The sequence below is a fragment of the Eumetopias jubatus genome, unplaced genomic scaffold (genome assembly GCF_037043125.1).
Source record: "Eumetopias jubatus isolate StellerSeaLion01/CBP00866 unplaced genomic scaffold, mEumJub1_p1.0 scaffold_7, whole genome shotgun sequence".
Classification (NCBI taxonomy): Eukaryota; Metazoa; Chordata; class Mammalia; order Carnivora; family Otariidae; genus Eumetopias; species Eumetopias jubatus.
The window spans coordinates 123,177,732-123,203,596 of NW_028274813.1; the positions used below are offsets into that span (position 1 = coordinate 123,177,732).

Here is a 25,865-nt window from a genome sequence, read left to right on the forward strand (position 1 = left end):
GGCTGGGATTTGTCCCCCTCTTTCTTGCCTTGCTGAAACGCCTTCCTTTTTTCTCTTGTTCAGCAGGTTTCACTGGATTCACAACTGCGAGGTTGTAATAGCTAGATAAGACTATTCTCATCTCTGCCAAAGTATTCATTTGGGCTAACATCTGAGCCATAGCTGTCTGAGGCATCAGAGTAGTCCCCCTTTATGCACAGCTTCACTTTCCCTGGCTTCAGTTACCCGGATCAGCCACGACCCAGAAGCGTGTCCTGCTTTATCAGAGGGTCGGTAGTAGCCTAATGCTACATCACAGTGCGTTAGCCGCTCACCTCTCTTCATCTCACCATGCAGGCATGTTATCTTCTTTTGTCATCACAAGAAGGGTGAGTACAGAACAGTAAGATATTGAGAGAGAGAGAGAGAGACCACATTTATTTGACTTTTATTATAATATATTGTTATAATTTTTTTTTTAAAGATTTTATTTTTTTGACAGAGGGAGACACAGAGAGAGAGGGAACACAAGCAGGGGGAGTGAGAGAGGGAGAAGCAGGCTTCCTGCCGAGTAGGGAGCCCAATGTGGGGCTCGATCCCAGGACCCTGGGATCATGACCTGAGCTGAAGGCAGACGCTTAACGACTGAGCCACCCAGGTGCCCCTAATTGTTGTATTTTTATTATTGTTGATCTCTTAGTGGGCCTCATAAACTAAACCATCCTAAGTATGTGCATATAGGATATAGTCTGTACATGGTTGGGTAATACCCGTGGTTTTAGCACCCACAGGGGCCTTGGGGTGCACCCCTACGGACAAGGGGAGCTCGCTGCACTGCCCACAGGGCCGCAGCAGTGAGAACAGAGCCTCCTGTAGCTGAGGCTATTTCTTCTTTTTGTTTTGTTTTCTTTTTTTTTTTAAGATTTTATTTACTTATTTGACAGAGAGAGTGAGAGAGCACAGTAGAGGGAGAGGGAGAAGCAGCCTCCCTGCTTGGACCTGGGACCCTGGGATCATGACCTGAGCCGAAGGCAGATGCCTAACCATCTGAGCCACCCAGGTGCCCCTTGTCTTTGTTTTCAACAATTTCCTCTTCTTGCTTTTCTTGTAATTCCCAGTATGTGCCTTTTCCAGCCCCCTAGCTAAAGCTTTTTGTGCACCCATTGCTATTTCTGCCTCTGAAGAGAGGTAGCCTAGGAGTGTGGCTTAAACTTCTGTTAACTCTTCTTGGTTTGTCCATTGTCTTCTTTATATCTTGACGTCTCTCATCTGTACTGCTCCTGCTTCTACCCCTATGCCCGTTGGTGTTGAGCGGGGACTAGATTTTATCCACAGTGCTTCCCCTGCTTCTGGATCATGGTGTCTTCCTCTCTCTGCTTCTAGATTATGACTTCTGGATCTGTTCCTGGATCGAGACATTTCCACTCCCCGCTAATACCGTGATGATGCCTTTAGTGAGACTTAGGTCTTGAGTGACTTCTGCCTCTTGAGGACTTACTTTCTTGCATTTGTGTCTGTCCTCACCATTTTCAGATGAATTTAATCTCGCCTTTATAAGAATGTTCTTTGTCAATATGTTCCTCAAATTTGTATTTCTTAGAGGATTTATTTTTAGATTCGTGTCTTATTATTCTGCTATCTGCGTCTGTAGCTTCTTCAGTTTCTTCATGCATTAGCATACTCTTTGCTTCTGCTCTGGCTCCTGCATTTTATTCCTGCATTATCTGACTTTCATGTTCTTTTGATCTTGATCATGATCTTTTTTTTTTAAGATTTTATTTATTTGAGAGAGAGAGAATGCGAGATAGAAAGCACGAGAGGGAAGAGGGTCAGAGGGAGAAGCAGACTCCCCGCTGAACAGGGAGCCCGATGTGGGACTCGATCCTGGGACTCCAGGATCATGACCTGAGCTGAAGGCAGTCGCTTAACCAACTGAGCCACCCAGGCGCCCGATCTTGATCGTGATCTTGAATGATGATATCTTGAGGCTCTAGAAGAAACAGATACATCTGACTGCTCTTTTTCGATCTTTATCTGGGGATATCTTCTCTGGAGCTATTACATCTCCTTCTGTATTACTGGTCTATTTGAGAACCCAATTGTTATGGAGTAAATTGGGTCCCCTCAAATTTATATGTTGAGGCCCTAACCCCCAATGTGACTATATTTAGAGATGGGTGCTTTTAAGGATGTTTTATTATGGTTAAATGAGGTCATAAGCTTGGGGCTCTGATCCCATACAACTCATGTTGTTGTAAGACAGGAAGAGATACTAAGATTTCTCTCTTTCCATGCGCACAAACCAAGGAAAGTCCCATCAAAGACACAGCGAGAAGGTGGCTGTCTGTGAGCTAGGAGGAGAGCCCTCATCAGGAACCAGTCCTACCAGACCTTGATCTGGGATCACTAGCCTCCAACACTGAGAAAATAAATTTCTGTTGTTTAAGCCACACAGCCTGTGGTATTTTGTTATGGCAGCCCAAGATGATTACTACACTAATCTTAATTTCATTAACCCTCTTTAATAAAAACAGCCCTTGGCACACTGAGAAATATGGTCTCCCTTTCCTCACATACGCTCTGGGCATCTTACTCCAGAGTCCTGGTTGCTGGGGCAGCGCTTTTAACAATACCAGCCGCCCAGAAGCTTCCCACAGACTGACTAAGAGACCTAAGTGGCACAAAGGGGATCTGCCGTTGCTTTTTTAGTTTGTTTTTTGCACTTAGCTCCATAATACCTCTAAGATATTTTATGTCTGTATTGGGATAGGCAACTATAGTTTTTCCCCTGAAGGTTAGCCATTTGTCCCAGCACTGTCAACTAGTACAGCTTTTCCCCACCAATACAAAATACCACCTTTGTCAAAAATTGTATTTTCTTTGCATGAGAGGCCCCACGTACGATGAAGTGCCCCCAGACCTTGTAGGACAGGGACGAGGAGGGGCACGTGCTGTGTGGAGGGAGAGGAAGAGGGTTTGGTGGCGCCGACCACTGGAGGCTACGTGAATGTGGCGCTGGGCATGGAGGCAGCCTGGTGACAGTAGGCTCCAGTGACTCTTTCACAGACTGTTATGGCTTTCGTGGTTTTGGTCTTCCTAGATTACGTCTAAAAATATTATACACAAAATCAACTTTTTAATTTTCTCAAGCTTCAAAACCCAGAGTGCCCATGATGTGTCCCCGTGCTTCACTGGAGTGGCTTTTCAGCATAGTTTGTCTGAAATTCCTGGACTACGGAATTCAAGACGATGGTAGATTTTATCAGGATTTGCTTTTGAATTTGGTCTGTTGAGGTTCACAATAAGTGGAAATAATTTCAGAGAATTCATTTTTGTTCAGAATTGCATAGAATTCTAGAGCCAGCATTGTTCAGCATTAAGGCAAAAGCCCACCTTTGCTTTTTATGGAAGGTATTACTTTAAGAGATCACTATGATGCATTTTAATCTACCTCTGTCTTAATTTATGGCAGGTTTCGTATGCATTTTAACCTTTTAACAAATTTCCAAAACTGGATTGTGCCTTTGACAACAATTAAAATGATTTACCACATCTGGGAGGGGGAGAGGAATGTATTTTCTTATACACATGTATATGTTTCAGTATTTTATTTATTTATTTGTTAAAGATTTTACTTATTTGAGAGAGAGAGAGAGCATGAGCAGGGGGAGGGGCAGAGGCAGAGGGAGAAGCAGGCTCCCTGCTGAGCAGGGACGATCCCAGGACCCCGGGACCATGACCCAAACTGAGGACAGACGCTCAACTGACTGAGCCGCACAGGCGCCCTGTTTCAGTATTTTATTTCCTGTCCCATTGATCGATACTTCTTTTTCTTAGTATTTTACTGTTTTAATGACCAAGGCTTTGCAATGAATTTTGATGCCTAGTCATTCCTTATTATGATTGTTTTTCTAAACATTCTTGGCGGAGTATTTTCACGGTTTATTTTCTGTTAAGAACTTTGACTTTGTTAGTTTTTTGTTTTTTTTTTAAGTCCTGTTGGGAACTTCCACACTTCTAAGTTCATTTTTTTCCTTTAAAACTAGAGGCTCACACACACGCGCGCGCGCACACACACGCACGCACTCAGAACAGGAGAGGAAACAATAGCAAGGAACTTTTTGAAAGGAGGAAAGAATATGGTAATTGACTTGGCAAGGCCAAGGGAGCCATGTCCTGGGCCAGCAGCAGAGAAGGCTGACAGCCACGCTGCTTCACTGCACGTAAGCCTCACGAGGCTCAGAGCTGGCAGCACGGCCCCTGGGTGTGGTGTGGAGTTGGGCAAGGAAAGCTGCCTGAGCACCAGTTAGATCCCTAAGTCCTTTCCCCAGGCCTGGGTCTCTGGTTTGGGGGACACCGGACATGGTCGATGGCGCACAGCGAGGGGATCAGTGAACGTGTGCCTTGTGAATGTTGCGTACTGACTTCCTAGCCCTTTGCCAACACTCTGCTCCCAAATTTCGGATAGCTAGTCTTTTCATTTTTCAGGCTGGGGATTGTAAAATTTCTCCGGGAAATTTGAGCAATCTGAGGGGAAGGAATAAAAAAGCCTAAAGGGATGAAGGGGAGGATCCCCAGCAAATAGCTAGGGTTGCAGAGCTTCCAGTCAGCCTTTGATTCGTATGACTGAAAAAACAAGGCCAAGCAGTAATCTGAGGAAAGCCTCTAACATGGAAGGTGAAGACTGAAATGAACAAACCGGAAAGAGCAATGTAGAGGAAATAGGGACCATAAAAGAAAGGACAACAGTAAAATAAACCCCTGTCTTTAAGCCACAGGGAAGTAAAACAAAACAAAAAAACGGTCTGCTAAATAAAAAAGAAAGATGAAACAAAATGTTCTCTTAGAAATTAAAGACCTGAGAGAAAACTGGAAGGGGAAGGATAAGAAAATGAGGAGGTCTGGTACCTCAGCAGAAGCCACTCCGGAAAGACATACTAGGGACAGGGCAAGGGGGGCATTCTCAACTAAAGCATTTGGCAAAATTTTCCCAAACCGAAGGACTTGAGTTGCTAGATTGTAAGGGCTCACCAAGTGCTCAGGGATTGAAAAGAAGCCCCTATTCAAGTATGTTATCCTTCTAGAAAAAGCCACTGATAAAAATGTAAAGAGTTATGTGTCCATAACTCTTCCATATGAAATTATGATATTTTCTTGGCATACATATGTATATACATATGTATATGCATTTCTGTTGGGTACGTGCCTACGAGTAGAATTGCTGAAACAGTAAAATAACAACGAATAATAAATAAATAATATAAATAATATCAAAGAGTTTTCCAGAGTAGCTAGAAATATGATTTCCATTTCTATTAGTTTATAGCCAGTCAGAAGCTGAAAACAACTCAAATGTCCCATCTGTAGGAGAATGCATAAATATTTCTATGAAATACTATCCGGTAGTGAATATGAACAAGCTTTTATGACATGCAGCAGCGTGGAGGAATTCACCAGCACTGTTAAATGAAAGAAGTCAGACAAAAGGAATACACGTTGTATGATGCCACCTATGTAAATTCCCAGGCAGAACTCAACTGTGATGATAGAACTCAGGATGGTGGCTACCTTTGGAGAGGGTGTTTTGGCTGAAGGGGCATGAGGGAGCTAGGAGCATTCCACTGCGGTATTTGGATAGTGGTTGATCATGTGATGTGTTCATTCTGAAAATTCATTAAGCTGTACTCATCATTTGTATGCTTTTCTGTTTAAATGTTATATTAAGTTAAAAACTTCAAATTGTGAGTATCTTACGTGATTCATGGAAAGGTGTTCTGAAGTTAATGTTAAGTGGAATTAGCAGGACAAAACTGTGATGACACCATACTAGTAAAAATTTTTTGTACATGTATACATGGAGGCTCGTGGAAAGGACTGCAAGTAGTTGGTATTTCAGTTTGTTATTTTTCTGTGTAAATTAGCACCTTGTAAAGGGGGGAAGACAATCCCATGTGTCTGCTGCTGGTTGTATTGCTATTACTAAAAACAAGATTGTCCTGTCCTAAACTGTGCCCTCGAAGTTGGGACAGGTAGGGTGATTGCCTGAAGCTGGTAGTTTTTTGGTTTGTTTTGAGATTTATCATAAGGTAAGTAGTATCGTGGCGGCCCCTCTTTACTTTCAAATGTGACATTTATGAAGATGTGAATATGTTCCTATTTCTTGATCTGTTTTTCCTTGTTTCCTAGGTTTTTGTGGAGACCCTGGATAAGTGTTTTGAAAATGTTTGTGAATTGGATTTGATCTTCCATATGGATAAGGTACCTTCTCTCCCTAACCAGGGTTACTAGAAAACAAAAAGCCTAGGATATTTCTATCCACCTCTACACCTTTATGTTCTTTCTTGTGGCTTCTTACTCTGGGGGTAGTCCCAGACTTGTTTCATTTAATAACTTAAGTTTAATAGTTTTGCTAAGATCTGTTACCAGTTTTAACACAACATGAGATTACTGGACCTATGTCATGGTTCATCTCTTTACAGGCAGACTTCTTGGTAGAGAGCAGTGGTGTCGCTATAATGGTTGGCTGCCACACCAATGGCGAGAGAAATTGTTTGATGTTGATTGTAAAATGAGTTCGCTTGGCATAATCCAGTGACAGTGAAGCTTTGGAAGAATCATGACACAGGGTCTTTGACCTAGCTAGTTACTCCCAAAGAGTAACACAGTGACTCAGACATTTATAACAGAGTTTGAGGTCAGGTGATATTCTGTAGGGAAGCAGACCATCAGGCAGAATTGAATGGTACAAAGTACATGTTCTCAGATTTGTGCTCCTAGCATCACTTTGACATGGCCTCTGTCCTCATGTGCCAAGTTAAAGGTAGGAGATAGCCAACAAGGGGATAGGAACTGTCGCATGTATTTTATCCAGCTGGGCTCATGCTGTATCCAGTGCTGTTCACCTTAGGTGTGCTTGCTCCCGGTTTTCTTCAGCTGATTGTTGTCACCATGCTCCATGGCCCTTGGAGAGAGCGAATGATTTTTTAGGAGATAACGACTCATTGCTAAGCCATGATCCTTTATTACTCTATTTTCATCCCAACGAGGTAGTTGTTTTTAGATCCGTCATTGCTAGCATTGCCCTCTAGAGGACTTTCTTGTCATTTTCCAATAGGATCTTTGGTCTCTGTTAACTCTCCTGAGATTCTCAGATGACACTCTCTGGGCGAATGCAGTGAGTGCGTTCTTAAGGTTGGATGTTGGAATGAGTGAAGTTTTCTCTCTCAACACCTAGCTTGGCATTAAGACTCCCTGAGCATCCTGGTACAAGAGAATCACAGAAGCCCATTTTTGCCAGAGATACTTGCCTTGGGGCTCCCTGATAGGCTCAAGGGATCCAGAGCTCATTGGTGCTTTTGAAGTGGTCACTCTCCCTTTTCATATGAAAGAATCTTAGAAGCTTCAGAGACCTCTTTGCCTCCTCTTTGCAAGCATTTAGAGTTGCTTTAAACATGTCAGTTGTTCAAGGCGCTATCTTGTAGTTTCCTTTAAGGAGAGCCATAGGTCAAACCCAGTGTCCGTCCCTGCTAGCGGTGGTGGCTTTAAAAAGGAAGTAAAAAGCCATCAAAATGTTGTTCTTTCTCCTGTGTCTTATCTTTAAATAGGTTCCATAAAGTAGTTTGCTGCTGCTGCAGATTCCTTTTATACTTTATAAAACTATTTTTAGTTGCTAATGTGACATCAGGAAATTACAGTCCATATTTCCCGAGATCTTTGGAAAGTGATGATGCAAGGAGCCAGGACCTCACCCTGCTCACCTTTACACTGTCTGAAGGTGTCTTTCAGCAGGTGACTTTTTTTAATTCCATCTCAGGCCTGTCTTTGCCCTCACGTAGAGCAGTTGCTAATTCAGGCATATCTTCTACTGATAGGTAGGCAGAGGGCCAGTCAGAAGACAATAGGAATGTCACCTTGAACTCCATCCTTCTGGATTGAAGAAACCTCTCTACCCTAAGTCTCTTCACCTCCTCTCTCTCCCTTTCTTTCTGGCCTAAAGGAGAGTGTGTTTCGTCCCATGTGTGGATCCAGATCCTCTTCCCGTCTCTCCTTGCCAGACACCACGGTGCCTCTGAGCTGTCTGTATCTGTTCCTGCTGCTGTGGCTGCAGTCTTTCACAGAACCCAGCTCTTCCCTTGCTTCTCTCGTTCTTTTACCTGGCATCTCATCTCCACTCTGGCATTTAAGGTGAACATCTTGAATGCATGAGTGATTTGCATCCAGTCTTGCATTTCTGCGTCATCCGTTCCTTTTTTGGAGCCCTGTCTCCTGGTTTTCACTCTCACCCAAAAGGCACTGGTACTTTCCTAATCCTGTTTGCCAGTATCACCTTCTGGAGGGTTTCTGCAGCATTTGATGTTACTGATCCTTCCAAGAGGTACTGCCTTCTTAGTCCTTTCTCCACCTTTGCTTCTGTTACGTAGAGCCTTCCTGGCTCTTCTCTTACTCTCTTCCCACCTCCGTCACTAACTTCTGTTGTCAGTCATCTCTTACCTCACTCTTCTCACACTCCTGTTTCTAGCCTAGATCTCATCCTGTTCTCCTACTTAAATTGCCCGCCGGGTAATTCCCAGACTTGGCATTTCTAGTCCGGTATGGCCTGAGTCCCTTCCCTCTATTTCCCACTGCTGCACGACATTTCCTCCTCCTTTCATTCCAGCATCTCACTTCTTCCAGCCACTTCTTACCCAGAGCTGGATGCGGCATGTGTCTCCTGAAAACCAGGTCCTCCTCCAGCCTCTCTTTTCCATTGGTGCTGCCACCATCCTCTGGCAAGTACGTTCAGAACATCAAAACTTTGCCCCCCCTTCTTTGCCACCAGTAGCCAGTCGGTCACTAAAACCTGCTGCTTCTCTCCATAGACTTCTTCTATCCCTTCTCACATTCTCCAGTTATTAACATTTGGTACACTTGCTTTTACGTCTCTCTACATATATAGTTTTCTTCTCGACCCATCCAAGTTAGTTGTAGACGACATGACCTTTCATCCCTAAATACTTTAGTAGACATCTCCGAGAACAAGGTCATTGTCTTATATAATACGTTGTGCATGATTCTGTAATTAACACAGTAATTTAACCACAGCATAATCAACATATTTGAATTATAACACTAAAAAATACTGTTATTCAATATACAGTTCATATTTAAATTTCCTGCCTTGCCCCAGTAACGTCCTTTGTATTTTTAATGCCGATTCCACTATGGGTCAAGCACTGTCTTTACTTATGGTGCCTCTCGATTTCAGTTGTGTCTGTCAGGTTTTCTAACCTTACTTCTTTTTCCCTCTTGTTGATCCTGCACATGGGAATTTTATACACACACACACACACACACACACACACACACACACACACACATTTTTTTCCCCCTAAAGCACCCATTAGACTAGCTGCTCCTTTGAGCACAGACCAATTTTGGTCCCTGTTATCAAGCCTTGACCCCCTGGCCAGGTCTTCAAGGCTGTCTACAGTTGTCCCTAGTCTATCTTGCCCTTGCTTACCATTACTTCTTACCAGATACCTCTGCTGCAGCCAGACTGGACCAGTCTTAGTCATGTTGTAATTCCTGCTTAGAGCCTCTGCCTGAATTGCCTTTCACATCTTTTTGTAACTGAATCCAGCCTGTCATTCAGGCTCAGCTCGAATCCTACCACCCTAAAGCTTGTCCTCATCACCCTGGCCTGTGATGAACTCTGTGGACCATATATAGTGCTATTTCTGGCCATATGTACCTAAGTTTATATAGGTTTGTATGTTTTCCTGACTTGATTAGACCACCCTTATCTTTGTGTTTGCCCTGTCTCCCTCACTGAATCCAGCATGGTACCTGAGTGAGGTAGTCTTCACCTGAGTGTTCCAAAGATGCCCAGGTCACTAGAGTCATCAGGTCGTTCATGCTCTAAGCTGCTGCGGGCTGGGTAAAGTCTGATTTCAGAGTCTTTGGGGTAGTCTTCAGTCCATACTGTGCCATTTGGAGCTTACCTTGCCTGGGGCATCTGGGTCCCTTTTGCTTTGGGAAATCCCCAAATAGCTCAGTGTCATGACTAAGTTGGGTGTTGATGTTAATTAATTATGATGAATTGAGTTTTGCTCAAAGAAAACCATGTGGGTAGCATAACATTTTGATCTACCAGTGGCTTATCAGCAAAGCTGGATTTGGCACTCAGTTGGGCTTTCAGGATCTGGTCATCAGAGTCACGATTCAGTGGCTGCGTCAAGGGAATTTATCCAGCCTTTTTTGTGGACTTTAGTATGCAATAGGCTATCTCAGGAGAGCTGAAACATATGCTTTTGGGTGGGTCTGAGGCCAAGAAACCTCACAGTATGGAATTTAAAAATCTCTTGCTAAGTATAGACTGCTGAAATGGGAAAATGCTGAGGGTTCAAAATTGTAATGAACTGGTGAGCCCAAGGTGAAAGGATCATAAACGTAATAAAGGACGGTGCTTATTTAAAATGTCCCTTATGGGAATAGAGTTTGTGATAACAGAGCTCATTAAGGCCCACCACACCCTAATGACGTTAAGGCCCTCTGCCACACCCTAGTGGCATTGAAGCAGGTATTCTGATTGCTGGTCTCCAAGAATAGAAGAAAGAGTGAGGGACACATACTTAGTATGTTTTTAGTGATGAAGAAGTTGCTGTTTTGGCATAGAAGAATAAGACATTCTGTTTGAGTTTTAGTGCTCGAGAAAGTGTTAGTTGGTGTGCTGATCATCCCTGGCTATCTGTGTCTTTCTGGCTATGCCTAAGAGAGAGGAGGGGAACCTAGGCCAACCTTTGGCCCCATTGTATCCTGAGCCCTTCTCTGCTGATGCTTGATGGATAAGAATTTTGTGGCAGAATATTTTTCAGAGGCCAGTATCTTATCCTTTCAGAACAACTAACGGAGACTAGCAATGATGATTCCTTAAATTGCTAACATCACTATACTTTGTTTAAAAAGAAAGAAAAGCTGAGACTGCTCCAAACCACTCTTAATGTCTGCTACACTACTTCACTTTCCTTACTTGAACTTTGCACTGACTCATTGTCTGCCACTTGAAATTGCAGAGAGCCTGTTTACTTTGTTTAATCATTCCTTATTCATGGTTAAGGGCATTAGGATGATAGTGTACACAAGACAGCAAAATCTGACCTTTAGAGCTCTCTGTTTGTTATCCTCCCTTTTCAATAAAACCCAGTGTTTGTCAAGATTTTAGTCAATACTAAAACTTAATCCTAATGATATTACTTGAATATGTTGCAGATAAAACACATTATATATTACTTTGTTGATTTGTAGGTGCCCTAAAAGGCTGGAATTGAGATCAGTTCTGTTCTTGCTGTAATCCTTTATGATGCAAGAGAGGGTTGGCCTGTTCTGAGGCAAAACCCAGAATTTCTTGATCCCTAGTTGAGAACCCTTTGTCAGGCGTGATGTTTGCATCAATCTAGGTAGACGAGGTAATATATAACTCCAGAATTCCAGTAGCTTATATAGCAACAGGGTTTATTTCTCACTCATGCTATGTGGCCGTTGTGGTGTTCACTATAGTCACTTGGGTGTTCCAGCTGATGAAATCCTTCTCAACGTGTACTTCCAGCTGGACACTTGTGCCCTGGCTCTTAAAGTGCCATGCTGTACCCACTGTACTCACATTTCATTGGTCCAGGCAAGTCATCTGCCCACACCTAAGTGGCTTAGGGAAGTGCCTTCCTGCCATGTGCCCAGGACTGGGGGAAACCTGCAATAGCTTTGAGTGTTACTAATAACTACCACACTTTTTTCATTTATTTTCTTAGAGGAAAAGCTGACATTTGCTTCAGGATCAGTTTACAGGCAGGAACCTCGAAGTTTTGGTATCCAAAAGATACAGGAATGCTCGTGAAAGAGGGAAGCATGGTTGACTCTTAGAAAAAGGCATCTCATGTAACAGCTTTTCAGTTTCTCTACCAGAATTTATGACATTCCTATCCTGTACCTCTCACATGAATTTAAGGTGATTTAGGAAATTAAAATTCCTTAACAGAATAAATTGCTTCCTTATCTGGGAGACAGATACCTCTTTCCTTATAAAGGCTTTCCTCAAATCATCTATTGTTACCTTGGCTCTCTGGCCTAAAGTACTAATGTCTGTTGAGAATGTTTTTTTGTCTTTTTTCCCCCCTCTGTTTATCAGATGAATAACAAACATTTATTAATGAGAAGGACCCTGTGCTAGATATGGAGATACAAAGATGGAAAAGACAAATGCCCTACCCTCAAGAAGCTGATAGTCCCAACTAGAAGGTTGAATCCCATAGAGGTGTTCCTTGGTCTTGGAGTAAGCAACATTTTTGAAAAAGATGCCAGAAGTTGAGTGTAATTTCTCGGTAGGCATGGTGTTATATGAGGGGGCTCTTGTCTTGCACTACTTTTTATAGAAGTGAGCACAAGCACTGCATTTAGTTACATATATATAGTACATCTGCATATTGTACTTTGTAAAAGTAAAGTGTATATGAATTTTTGATATAGAATAATATAGTACCTAATTGTGAGTTCTTTGATTTAATGATAATGTGATCAGTGATAGAGAAAGGAAAGCAGAACTCTGAAGAGATGGCTGTTTCTGAGGCTAGGCTCTGAAATGGGAGTGGCCAGGGTAGATGGCGGCCCCCCTGTGCTCTGGCTGGGCATCTGGGGTCCTAGACATGGGACATGTTAGGCAGCCTACTGAGCACAGCGGCCTTGGCTGGGTCACAACAACACGGGGTACCACAGGTGTGGTGGCCCAAAGTCAGATAGCTGGGGAAAAACCCGAGCAGTGTGCGCTAGAAGATCAGCGCTGCCAGAGAGGAGCAGTGAAAGCTGAATAAATTCCTGAGTAGAGCACTCATCGAGGGGAGGAGTAGTCATGAAAAGGGAAATTAATATTGATTGGGCAGCTGCCTGGTGCCAGGCATTGCGCTAGGAACTTTATGCCCAGTCATCTTTTATAAAGGAGGTGGTAATACCCCTGTGTAACAGATCAGCAAGCCGATGCTCAGGCTGAAATGCCCAGAACGTTAAAAACCCACATTCTTTGCATTAAAGCTCAGAAATCTCAGAATTTGAGAGTTTTAAAGCATGAATATTATGATAGATATGTAGACATTTACAGAATTGTTTTTAATTCTGTAAAAAAAAAAAATTGTTTTTAATTCCAAAACCAGAATTCTAGGAGACAAAGCAGTAGGAAGCGACGGTATGGCGAAGGGTGGGGAGGAGCGTGTGAACATTCGGGGAGACTTGGAACCACCCATAAACGCAGCTCCATCTACACAGAGTCAGCCAATGCAGACATTATCGGCATTTCGGGTAGTGCAGTTTTTCACTGAGTTGCTGGTATTTAGCATCCCTGACCCCCTCGACTAAACGCCAGCAGGGCCCCTGCCTGATACACATGCAGATACCCTCTGGGGTGGGAGCACAGTGTGAAGGAGTGAAGGGTGAGCAGACCTGAGACCTTCGTCCTCTGCGGTGCTGCGTCCAGTGGGCATTTTCCAGGGATCTTTTCACCGAGCCATTTGCACACTTCCTCCTCCTTAAAGCATTCTTTGTTCCTCGTTCCCATCGTACATGTTCACCTGGTCTTTTCTCTACCTTTCTGGCCATTCCATCTGGCCTTTTAGTCTTCTTTCGTAGTTTAGTCCCTCTTCTCTTCTTTTAGCTGCTGTCTTCTTAGGAAATCTCATACAGTCATCTGTCTGCTGGTGACTTCTAAATTACCCACTGAACTCACTTCAGTTCAGACTCACTTACATCCAAAACCGAATCTCTAGCCCCCTGCATCTCCAGACTGACGATTCTGACTCACCCTTCAAGGAAGTTAGTGTTCGAAAAACCTTTCTGACATTCCTCTCCCTGCCCATAGACGGAAATAAGTACACTTGCCTTGTTCCCCCCAGCACCCCTCAACTACTTTTGCCATTGCCTTTAACATAATGTGTTGTTTTTGCTCATTGACCTGATTAAGAGCACGGAACCCCCGAGCCCGCATGCCTGGGCTTGAGTCCTGATTCTGCCACATAGGAATTGTAGGACTTGTGCCTTAGGAACTTACATGTGGACAGGGAATCATGAGAGCACCTAGCTCTTGTTTGTTTGCCCCTCACCCACTTCATACCATTATTAAGGTGGGGATCAGCCTGTCTCGTTCACCACTGTGAATCTGGTTAACACGATACTTAGTACATTCTAGTTACTCAATTGTTGAATTCACTTATCCATCCACTATTCTAGGTGCTTGGGAAAGTTAGTAAAACATTCCTGTCTTCACAAACCTTATATCTGGTAGGGGAAGATAAAATGTACACCAGGTGGTGATAAGTGCAGGGAAGAAAATAGAGCAGGTAAGGGTTGAGTATATCAGGTGGCTGGGGAAGGCATCTCTGATAAGGTGGCCTGTGAGCAAAGTAGAAAGTTAAAGTGAGCAGGATGTGGCTTTCTGGACAGGAACATTCTAGGTAGATAGAATAGCAGGTACAAGGACCCGGAGGCCGATATGGCTGGATGGAAGTGAGAAAGGTGAGAGGTACGGCTGACCCTTGAACAACACGGTTTTGACTGTGTGGGCCCACTTACATGCGAGTTTTGTTTTTTTAATAAGTACAACCTCGTACTGTAAATGTATTTTTTCTTCCTTATAATTTTCTTAATGTTTTCTTTTCTCTAGCTTACTTTATTGTAAGAATACACCATAGAATACAAATAACACACAAAATCTGTGTAACTTGACTGTTTATATTATCAGTAAGGCTTCCAGTTAACAGTAGGCTATTAGGAGTTGAGTTTTGGGGAAGTCAAAAGTTCCATGCAGATTTTTGGCTGTGTGTGCATTGGGGGTGGTCAGTGCCCCTAACTCCCAAGTCATTCAGGGGTGCTCTGTAATAGGAGTTGAGGTGTAGGGGTGGGGAAGAGGATCGGGTAAGTCACTGTAAGTCATTGTTACAGAAGAAAGTGGTAAGAGTTACTGCCTCTGGGGAGAGGAGCTAGGTAAGTGTAGGGACTAACTTCTGAGAAATGTTGTACCATGTACATATATTGTCTGTTTATTGCTTGGGGTCTTAAGGCCAACTTCATTGAAGAGTCCAGGTAGTACTTTCTCTACAAGCTTTATTGCCTAGCACAGCAAACAGTTAAAATCGCTCTCTGCTGCTCTAAGGCAAAGTCTGAGCTTGAAGCCAGATAAATGGGTAGATGGTCTGCAAACTAGCCCCTTCACCCTAGCCTAGGATCTATGATTTATGCCCAGAGCACAAGTGGGGAGGGCCAAGGGAGTGTGTGCCAAGAAAGGCTAATGGCGGAGAGTGTGCCTTAGGATACGTTTATGAGTCTGAAGGCAGATGGATCTACAGGCTTGGTGAAAACAGTACACTACATTTAATTCTCAGTCATTGTGAAATCTTTGTGGCCTTATCTGTTTATGGCCTCAAGAATTAAGGTTCACATTCTGTAGAGAACAAATTATTGAACCCATTTGTGATGTCAGCTCGGTCTGTACCATGGTACCATAAGATATTTTCAGCAGCTGTGGCAGAGGCCTGCCTGGGCCCACTCCTGCTGGTTTAACTGCTGAGAGTACTGACGAAAAGTCATCCAGTCAAAGCCAGGAGCTGAGTACTTCCCTGTTTTTTGTTTGTTTGTTTGTTTGTTTGTTTTAAACTTATTTCAAAGTGACACTTTTATTTTTTTATTTTTTTAAGATTTTATTTATTTGACAGAGAGAGACACAGCGAGAGCGGGAACACAAGCAGGGGGAGTGGGAGAGGGAGAAGCAGGCTTCCCGCAGAGCAGGGAGCCCGATGCGGGGCTTGATCCCAGGACCCCGGGACCATGACCGGAGCGGAAGGCAGACGCCCCTACTTCCCTGTTTTTTTTTTTTTTGCCCAGTCACTACATAAATGCGGCCCTTTAGATTTTCAGAATCTACATACCTGAATTTGCCCTGCAGGTATCATGTTTAATGATGTTGGTTATGGAAACCTCAGGAAAGGAATGGAAGGCTCTCTGCTGACTGGGCCCAACCTCTTGGGCTTTAAGACTGCTGCTCCTTTCTCTCCCTACAGTGAGAGAACTGGGTGTGTGCCCCATATCTCAGTTCCTGGGCACCCTGCTGGCTTTCTCTTTGTGCATTCACCCTTGAGCACACATGTGCTTTGATCTAGATGGGGGAATGACATCTACATTTCTTTCTTTCTTTCTTTTTTTAAGATTTTAAAAATGTATTTTACTTTAGAGTGAGAGGGCGAGAGTGCCTGTGCGCAAGTGGGGGCAAGGGGCAGAGGGACAGGAGAGAATCCCACGCAGACTCCGTGCTGAGCACCAAGCCTGATGCGGGGCTTGATCCCACGACTTTGAGAACAGGACTCGAGCCAAAACCAACAGTCCGACACCCAACCGACTGAGCTACCCAGGCGCCCCACAACGTCTACGTTTCATTCTGATCAAGCTGAAGGCTATGTTTCCCAGAGTGTGCAATACCCCTTCGTCTGGATGACCTGCCACCATACCAGGCCACTCATATTCTCGATCCACCACCTTTCCTGCCTACCTTTCACTCACTAACCTCTCCACCCAGTATCTTCTCCTCAACTTCCCCAGCCTGTCGGCAACATCCTCTTTCTTTAAGGTATGCAGTCTCAGGGATGCCTGCCTTTACCTTCTAGTTCTAAGTGATCACCAGGTGGTCTTGATTCTTCTTTCAGTATTTTCTCCAGGTTCACTTCTGCCTTTTCTTCTCTTTTTTCTTGTTTTTCTTCACGTGACCTAAATCCAGGTAACTAACATGTAGCTCTAGCACCCATATCCAGTCTTTCCCCCAGCCTCCCTCACTGGGCTGACCTTCCATAGAAAACATTTCTACCATTTTCCCTCCATTCGACATTCTTCCCTTTTGCTTCCAAGGATCTCTGGATTGTGGAGCCTCATGGCCCTTAGGATCTCTCTGCTTGGGGACCCAGACCCCTCAGGCCCATGAGACGTGTCTTCCATACATGCCATGCCAATTCACACCTTTTTGCCTGTGCCCACACCAGTCCCCCTTCACTCCCAGCACCCTCACGTCCCCCCGTCAAGCTTTCCAGGCTTCAAGACCCAGCCCATGTTTTACATTTGATGAACTCTTCTCTGAATTCCAGCGTTCTGGTTCTCCAACTTACTTGTCTTGCCCTTGCTCTAAAGTTTTTAGTCCTAATTGTTTCCAGTATATGGAATAGTGTCAGTTTGTAATGCTATGTTGGTTTTCTGAGCAGCACAGGGACTCAAATATAGTTGATTGGTTGACATGTAATAAATGTCCTAATTCTGTATCTGTGTATCTGTTTGTTTGTTTTTAATTTTCCAAAGTACTTTTCAGATATAATGTCTGATCAGCACAGTTACAGGCCTCTTCTGTAAACATATTTTTATTAGTTTTTGACTTTGAAGGTTTCTGACCTGTGCATGCTTCCTAGTTTCAGGGTAGGACTCTCAGCTTTGCGTTGCTCCCTTGGGAGATGGATAACCTTTGGATTGGTGCAGAAGAGCACTGTGTTCCTTGAGGGGATTCTTCCTCAAGTGGCCTTCTAGACTTCTGACTTGACTGGATTCTAATTGTGTGACAATCAACCCTCTTGAAGACCTGCTTGTGCCCCACTGTCTTCACTTGTACAACAGGGATGGTACCATACTTCATCGATTTTTAGACTCCCATTTTTGGTAATATTTTTGATTTTAACATCTCAAGTCAAGATTTGTCTTACATCACTGGAATCTCATAGTTAAATTGGCAACATTTTTCTCTTCTAGCGGTACATAAAGTAATGGTGTGTTTTACAATCAGTGGGGTGCAGTAACTTGGCTTTGGTGAAGTATGGTAACAGCTGCCGCTGTATTGTAAAATACTGGAGATAGGTAGGAAATGAAGGCGGATGAAACAGTAGACAGGTAAGGAAAAGTCCTGCTGGGACATCTTTAAAATTTTACTTCACAGAGCACTCCAACTCATAAGAGGCATTCTTTTTTTTTTATCTTAAGAGATTTTATTTATTTGACAGAGAGAGACACAATGAGAGAGGGAACACAAGCAGGGGGAGGGGGGGAGGGAGAAGCCGGCTTCCCGTGGAGCAGGGAGCCCGATGTGGGGCTTGATCCCAGGACCCTGGGATCATGACCGGAGCCGAAGGCTGACGCTTCACGACCGAGCCACCCAGGCGCCCCCATAGTAGTCATCCTTTGGGAAAAAGTAAAAAATTAGGAAAGAAGGAATAATATGCAATGAGCATGCTTTGCCGCAGTCACCTGTACATACTCAGTGTCAAACATGAAGCCAGCGAGTGAGGAATCCTTTTATTAAAGAATTATTAGCAGAGCATGGAGAATAGTTAATGAGTTGCAGGGCAATCTGCCATCCTCTCTGCCCAGATGCCTTTTCCTCCATTTATCAGTTCGAGACCCACCCTCCTCTGAATTCCCATAGCATTGTGTACCTGGGTCATAGTACTATCACAGCCTTCCTTTTATTACAGTTCATTTTGTACATGTTTTATCTTCCTTAATTTGATTCTAAGCCTTTGAGGACAGGGTTCGCATCTTATCTTCCTTTCCTCCTTCCAGCTCTTACCATTCTGTGATGTTAAGCATATTTGAAAACAGATATTGTTACAGGTAACATCCTTTCGGTGAAAATGAGTGAATGCCTCAAACCTTAACACATCATCTTGTGTGTAGGGAGTACAGTGGGCTCACATGTACACGTTTAGCTTATACCGATTCAACTTTCACCCTTTGGAAAAAAGATGAGGATAACAATTCCAAATACAGAATGATTCCATCCACAATTCTACTCAGTTCGTGTGTGCCTGCGGTGAGTGTGAATCCGGCTCTTCTTTGTCTCTGCTCTTTAACACCTATCATGTGCCTGTCATAAGCATCACCTGGTGCTCGGAGTGATTTTAGTGCTTAAAGTTACAGTAGAGCTTTTCAGTCTGTGGCCCCTAACCAAGCCGGCCACTTCAGCAGTGCCGTTGGTGGAGGAAGACTACAGGCGATGTAAGGGATGTGCGGCTACACGTGTTTCCGTCTCTTCTGGTGGCTGTTACAACTTAAACTGATGTAAGATGAGATTTCACTAGATTCATTCCTGTGTTATTGAAAGAATATGTGATCATATGAATGTGAAAAAGAAGGAAAATCAAGGGTGAGGGATTGAGGTTTGTGGAGTTATATGACAAGACATCTGGAAAAAAAAACGGTGCACATGTCCTGTCTCCATCTGAAGATTAGGAGATCATAAATGTAGTTCAGGAGACACTCATAACAAGGAAAAGAGAAAAACAGAACTTTACGAAGCAGGTTATTTCTTTGCCTGCTTTCTTTTAACGGCTGCTTGGGACCAGACAGCCCTGTGGCTACGTCCCTGCGGGGCATCTCAGAGTCAGAGTGCATTCACTAACGGATATTAACAATGAGCAGCGAAGAAAAAGCTAAATTGTGTTCACTGTATTCTGTTTGAGAAGTCATAAGAATGTGAAGTATACTTTTTTTTATCATTCTATACCCAGGTAGTTTATTTTCCACCTAGGAATTCAGCATCAACAATTTTGTTATATAATGTTTCTCTACAGCATAATTTCTTTGGCAGTGCAGATACTTTAGAGTAACAAAATAATAACTAATCCCAGTGCCTCTCTGCTGTCCCTTGTGTCATTGCTGTCGTTTATCTCACTTATACATAAGCATGAATTATACATACAAGCATGCACGTAAAAACACTTGTTGCTTCTTTTTTTTTTTGCCTTGCTTGCCATTTATCTTTTTATTCTAGCCAGGTGCATCAATCTCCAAATTCCAGATTTGGAGGTTTGTTTTCTCACTCTTCAAAACAATATAAAACCTGGAGCTCCTAGTCTTGTGTTAATCATTCTGAATCAGTTTTTCTGGGATATCACCTGATCTTTTCAATATGTAAAATCAAGTTATGTATTTTTTCTATTAATCTTTGAATATATTTTCTCTCTCCTATTGTTCCATTTCTTTTTCTGGCATACCAGTTATGCACATGTTGTATCGCTCTCTTTTTTAAAATTTTTTTACTTTTTGACCCCCTTGACACATTTCTCCCACCCCCTTCACTATCATCCCCTTTCTCCCTGCCTCTGACAACCATCATCTGTTCTCTATATTTATGAGCTTGGTTGTTTTTTTTGTTTGTTTTTTTGTTTTTTTGTTTTTTTTGTTTTTTGAGATACCATATATAAGAGGGGCACCTGGGTGGCTCAGTTGGTTGAGCATCCGACTCTTGGTTTCCGCTCAGGTCATGATTTCAAGGTTGTGAGACTGAGCCCTGTGTGGGGCTACACACTGAGCATGGAGTCTGCTTGGGATTCTTTCCCTCTCCCTTTCCCTCCCCCTCTGCCTCTTCCCCCCCACCCCCTGCCACAGGTGCATGTGCGCTCTATCTCTCTCTCTCTAAAATAAATCAAGTAAATCTTTTAAAAAAAGGTTCCATATGTAACAGAAATCATACAGTATTTGTCTTTCTCTTTCGGACTTATTTCATTTAGTATAATGCCCTCAAGGTCCATCCATGTTGTCATAAATGGCAAAATTTCCCTTTTTGTGGCTGAATAATATTCCATTGTGTGTATATATATTCCACAATCTCTTTATCCATTCATACATTGATGGACACAGATTTTTTTCCATGTCTTGGCTCTTGTAAGTAATGCTACAGTGAACATGAGGGTACATGTATCTTTTCAATTTCATGTTTTCATTTTCTTCAGATAAATATCCAGAAGTGGAATTACTGGATCATAGGATAATTCTATTTTTAATTTTTTGAGGAACCTCCATACTGTTCTCCATAGTGGCTGCATCAGTTTACATTCCCACCAACAGTGCATGACGATTCCCTTTTCTCCACATCCTTGCCACACAAGAAATAACTTCTTGTCTTTCTGATATTAGCCATTCTGACTGATGTGAGGTGATTTCCTTGTGGTTTTGATTGGAATTTCTCTGAGGATTAGGGATTTTGAGCATCTTTCCATGTCTGTATTGGCAATCTGTATGTCTTCTTTGGAAAAATGTCTGTGCGTATCTTCTACATTTTTTGAAGGTTTCCATTAAAATAGTTTAAAATGGCGAGTTAATGTTTGACCCTTTCACGCTCTGTTCTGACTCTAGCTAGAGAATCAGCTTCCCAGTGGAACTAGGTGTGCCTGGTATACTTCTCAGTGTGGTCCTTGTTCACTGCAGCTACATCTACGTGGACACTCAGCCGACTGTTGCTGAGTTTAATTGCCATGGTTCATTTGCAGACAAGTGAGATGAGAGGCAATCCACGGAGATGAGGACGGGCAGTCCTCAGCATGTTTCAAAACTGATACAACATTGGACTTTGGAATGAAAGTAGGGACAAGAGAGAAGCCTTAGGTATCAGGTGTCTGAAACGCCTTTTTATGTCCTCTTCCCCCTTTCATTTCTCTCTAAAGTGGATAATATGGGAACTAGAGGCTGACTCTGGGCCAAGATGACTCTCAGATGACTTTCTTTTCCCCTTAGCAGTACTGAGCGCATGCTTTGGCCTGTTGAGAGCCACTGCCCTCCGGTATGGACAAGGAGGTGATGCAGACCCCATCCTACTGAGAATTTCTTCCTTCCTTACTCTCCAGAGGTCTTTCCTAGGAATTAATGAAACCAGCGAAGCCAAGAAGAGGTCAAAAAAGTTATCAGCACTTAGCTTTTTTTTTTTTTTTAAGTAATCTCTACACCCAGCGTGGGGCTCGGACTCACAACCCCGAGCTCAAGAGCCACATGTTCTTCTAACGGAGCAGCCAGGCACCCCAGCACTTAGCTTTTGATATAGTAGAGTATGTATCTTATCAGTGATTCTTTCTTAAAACTTAAGTATTAAAATGTTGGTATCCTACTGTTCCAGTACAAGCCCTGGGACTGTGCTCTTTTGTATTTGATTAGTGTTTTACTGTCTTCTGTGTGAGAACACAGTTGTTTTTAGAAAGATAGGAAAGTAGGGATTGGTAGTGGGGATGGAGCCCTTGCCTTTTGTGGTACTATAGGCTTTTGTCCTCCCATGCAAGAATCTGGGGTGGGATTGATCTAGTCTAGAGGCTTCTGTGGATGAGATTAAGCCTGGAGTGTGGTGTGCCTTCATGTGCCACTGGTGTCTCAAAAGATCTTACCGACCCCCTCTGCCTGAGGCATCCTGCTAGATAGGTTCCTGCCATCCCAATATAGAACTGGATTTAAAAAAAAAAAAATAGAACTGGATTTTACTAAAGAAGCAGTATTATTCGTGGTATTTAGATGTAGATGCGGGGCTGCTCTAAGTAAGCATTACGGATTTAAGTGCGCTTTTGTGAGCTGCTAGCATGAGAAACTTATTGTATCTATAGAAAAATTCATTGTAAGTTCAATACTTAAGTTTATGGAACATGGCCAGTTTAAGACGTGAATACTGTGTTTTGACTAGAGGAAAAAGTAATGTCTTGTTTGTTATCTTTAGGCTCCAGATCAGTTTGCTTTTAGTGATGGTCTCTGTTGACCTGGGACTGGATTCAGAACTTTTTTGCCTTCAGTGAGAGACATAACCAAGGATAGAACTCTGGCAGATCCTGGAATCCTCTATCCTTGGATAGGGTTGCTGAAACCAACTTGTCTCCATCCCCAGCTGTGTGCCTAAGGAGCATCTCTGTCCTTGAAGTGACACTTTTGTGTTCCCTCTTAGATTCTTGATCCTGACATGAAACTAGCAAGTTTATTTTAACCCACTTTTATCTGTAGAGGTTAACTCTGTGTCCTGGACAGTAGAGCTTGTTTCTCAGTTCCAGAATGGGAAGTCAGGCCAACTCAAAAAGCCTGTGCCTCCTCAAAATCAGGACTTTTGAACTAGATGAGCTTCTTTCATCCATTCAGCCAGCATTTATGAAGGCTCTGCTGTTACCAAGCACAGTGTTTAGTACTGGAGACCCAGAGATGAAGATGACATAGAATCTACCCTCAAGAGGTACCTGGGTGGTGTGTTCGGTTGAGCATCCGACTCTTGGTTTTGGCTGAGGACATGATCTCAGGGTTGTGGGATTGAGCCCCGTGTTGGGCTCTGTGTTCAGTCGCATTCAGCTTGTCCCTCTCTCTCTGCTCCTTCCCCTGCTTGTGCACTCTCTCTCTCAAATTAATAAATAAAATCTTAAAAACAAACAAACAAACAAATCTACCCTCAAGGAAAATCATGGTCGAGGGAAAGAGGCACGCAAGTAAAAAATATGACAGTGCACTAAATTAAGTACCTCAGTAAAAATGCACAGGCTCCAGTACTATCACCGAGAAGAGGGTGATTGTCTTAGCTGAGAGAGCCCTTAGCCTTTCTTGAGTTTACTTGGCCCAAGCTGTGGGTATTCCACACCTCAAATCCTGGAAGAATGTCTCTGATTTTTACAGAACTGCTTAACAGGATCAGCAGAAAGAATGGTAGAAGGTAGTGAAGGTTAGGATTAGAAATCTCAGCAGAGTCAGCGGCAGTACAAGCCCTTGTTCCAGTTTGGAGAAGGGCTTTCTTTGCTTCAGGGAGTCCCAGCAGGTTCAGTAGTCATTAAACTCTCCTCTGATGCCTCCTGGTGTCATTTTCCCCTTTCTGTGCATCTTTGCAGTAGAACTGCTAGTCAAGCCTTTTTTGGCCCAGAACCTCTGAGCCAGGTTCTTTAGAACAGGAGAGTCACACTTGCTAGGATTGCCAGAACCGTACCTAAGCACTGTTGAATCCTCAGCATGCACCAGATTTGTTCTTCCTATTTCATCTCGTCATGAACCGGGTCACAGACAAACTTCCTGGCGGAGCCCTACAAGCCACAAACTTGTAGGTCCCCATCCTGAAGGACACTCATTATTGCCTCTAGGGAATGAGATGGGGAAGGTCTCAGACAGTTAACTTATATTGATAGGAAAAAACAGTGAGGCCAAATCGATGCCCACAGGATCCAGTTCCAGAAGTAGGTATCTTCAGGGGTGGGAGGACAATGTGACAACTTCTTAGAAAAGAAGAACGAAGGAAGACCATTGTCCACGTATGTTGGGAGGACAGTACAGAGGCTTGATAGCCGGTTAGATTGCCTTTAGAGGAATAGACATTTTTTTAAACATTTTATTTATTTATTAGAGCAAGCACAAGCGGGGGGAGGGGCAGAGGGAGAAGAAGAAGCAGGCTCCCCGCTGAGCAGGGAGCCAGCCACAGAACTTGATCCCAGAACTCCGGGATCATGACCTGAGTCGAAGGCAGATGCTTAACTGACTGAGCCTCCCAGGCGCCCAGAGGATAGATATTTGATTCTAGTAATTACAACTGACACTTGAACAACGCAGGGTTAGGATCACCAACCCCCAGCACAAATCCGTGTATAACTTTTGACTGTCCTCCAGAACTTAACTACTAATAGCCTTCTGTTGAGGGCGCCTGGGTGGCTCAGTTGGTTAAGCGACTGCCTTCGGCTCAGGTCATGATCCTGGAGTCCCGGGATCGAGTCCCGCATCGGGCTCCCCGCTCAGCAGGGAGTCTGCTTCTCCCTCTGACCCTCTTCCCTCTCATGCTATCTCTCATTGGCTCTCAAATAAATAAATAAAATCTTTAAAAAAAAAGAATAGCCTTCTGTTGACCAGAAGCCTCACCAATAACATAAGCAGTTGATTAAAACATATTTTATATGTTCTATGTATTCTTACCATAAAATAAGCCAGAGAAGAGAAAGTGTTATTAAGAAAATCATAAGGAAAAGAAAATACATTGACAGTACTGGAGTGTATTTATTAAAAAAAAAAAAAAATCTGTGTATAAGTGGATCCACAAAGTTCAAACCGTGTTCAGGGGTCAACTGTATTTTACTTTTTGATTGTTTTGAGGGATTTTAAGAGAAAAAATTTAAATAGGACCAAATTATAAACACCAGCTTTTATTCATTAAAGTGTGGCCATAAATTTATGTTTCTTTGATCTTGTAAAATATGAGTTTCCACCCAGCATTTTACCTGTTAAGATCTCAGATTCATTACCGAAAGTATCTTTTCTTTTGCCTTCCTCTCACATCAGGTTGGCCTGTTGGTTTATTGGAGCCATCTCAATCTTATGTTCAGTTGAAGATCCTTCTGGTTGTGATTATTTCTAGGTCAGAATACCACTGGATTTGCCAAGAACTAAGAAATCAGTAGTGCTTTTGTTTAAATTCTCTTAACAGGTACTTCTGAATGAGTTTTGGTATTGTCATTGTTTTAGACGGTTGTCGAAATAGCAGAGAGCTATGAGTTATTATTACTTGATAATTCCTGTTTGTTCGGTGCACTTGATGTTAGGCTGGGTTTAGGGTTCCTGAGGACCTTTAGGTCTTTGCTGTCTTCTATTCTTGTGGTTTTTATTTGCCACCTACATGACTCAGATTTTAGATTTCCTTTTCCCCTGCCTCTTCTTTGTTGGTTTGGTACTTTTAACTCTCAGTGTTCTCTGAGGTACTCACCTACATTTCTGCCGGCGTCCTCAAGGTCAGTCTGTCTGTCAACTCTGGTCATTCAACAGGGCCATTCTTTGTGATCTGACTGTATCTGGTTTCTTGGGTACATGAGTTTGGTATTGATTCTTCTTTTTTTATTCAAGAATAATTAACAATACAGTGCTACGTTAGTTTCAGGTGTACAATAAAGTGGTTCAGCAGTTCTGTACATTACTCAGTGTTCACCATGGTAAGTGTGCTCTTAATCTTCTTTGTCTAGTTCACCCCTCCCCCCAACCCATCCCCTCTAGTGACCCCTCTGTCCCCTGTTTTTAAGAGACTGTTTTTTTGTCTGTCTCTTTTTTCTTTGTTCGGTTGTTTAGTTTCTTAAATTCCACATACGATTGAAGTC

General features: G+C 43.0%; 1 protein-coding gene across 6 annotated transcripts in view; it reads left to right on the forward strand.

The window, feature by feature from the left end:
* Window positions 1-25,865, forward strand: part of AP3S2 (adaptor related protein complex 3 subunit sigma 2) — a 53,800-nt gene that overhangs the window by 19,170 nt on the left and 8,765 nt on the right. For 4 of the 6 annotated variants that reach the window (XM_028122149.2, XM_028122145.2, XM_028122144.2 and 1 more), the window contains one exon: window positions 6,166-6,237. The exons of the other annotated variants lie outside the window; for them this stretch is intronic. In XM_028122149.2, coding sequence (XP_027977950.1) covers window positions 6,166-6,237 — 72 coding nt within the window. The remainder of the gene's footprint in view (window positions 1-6,165; window positions 6,238-25,865) is intronic. 6 annotated transcript variants of the gene reach the window in all.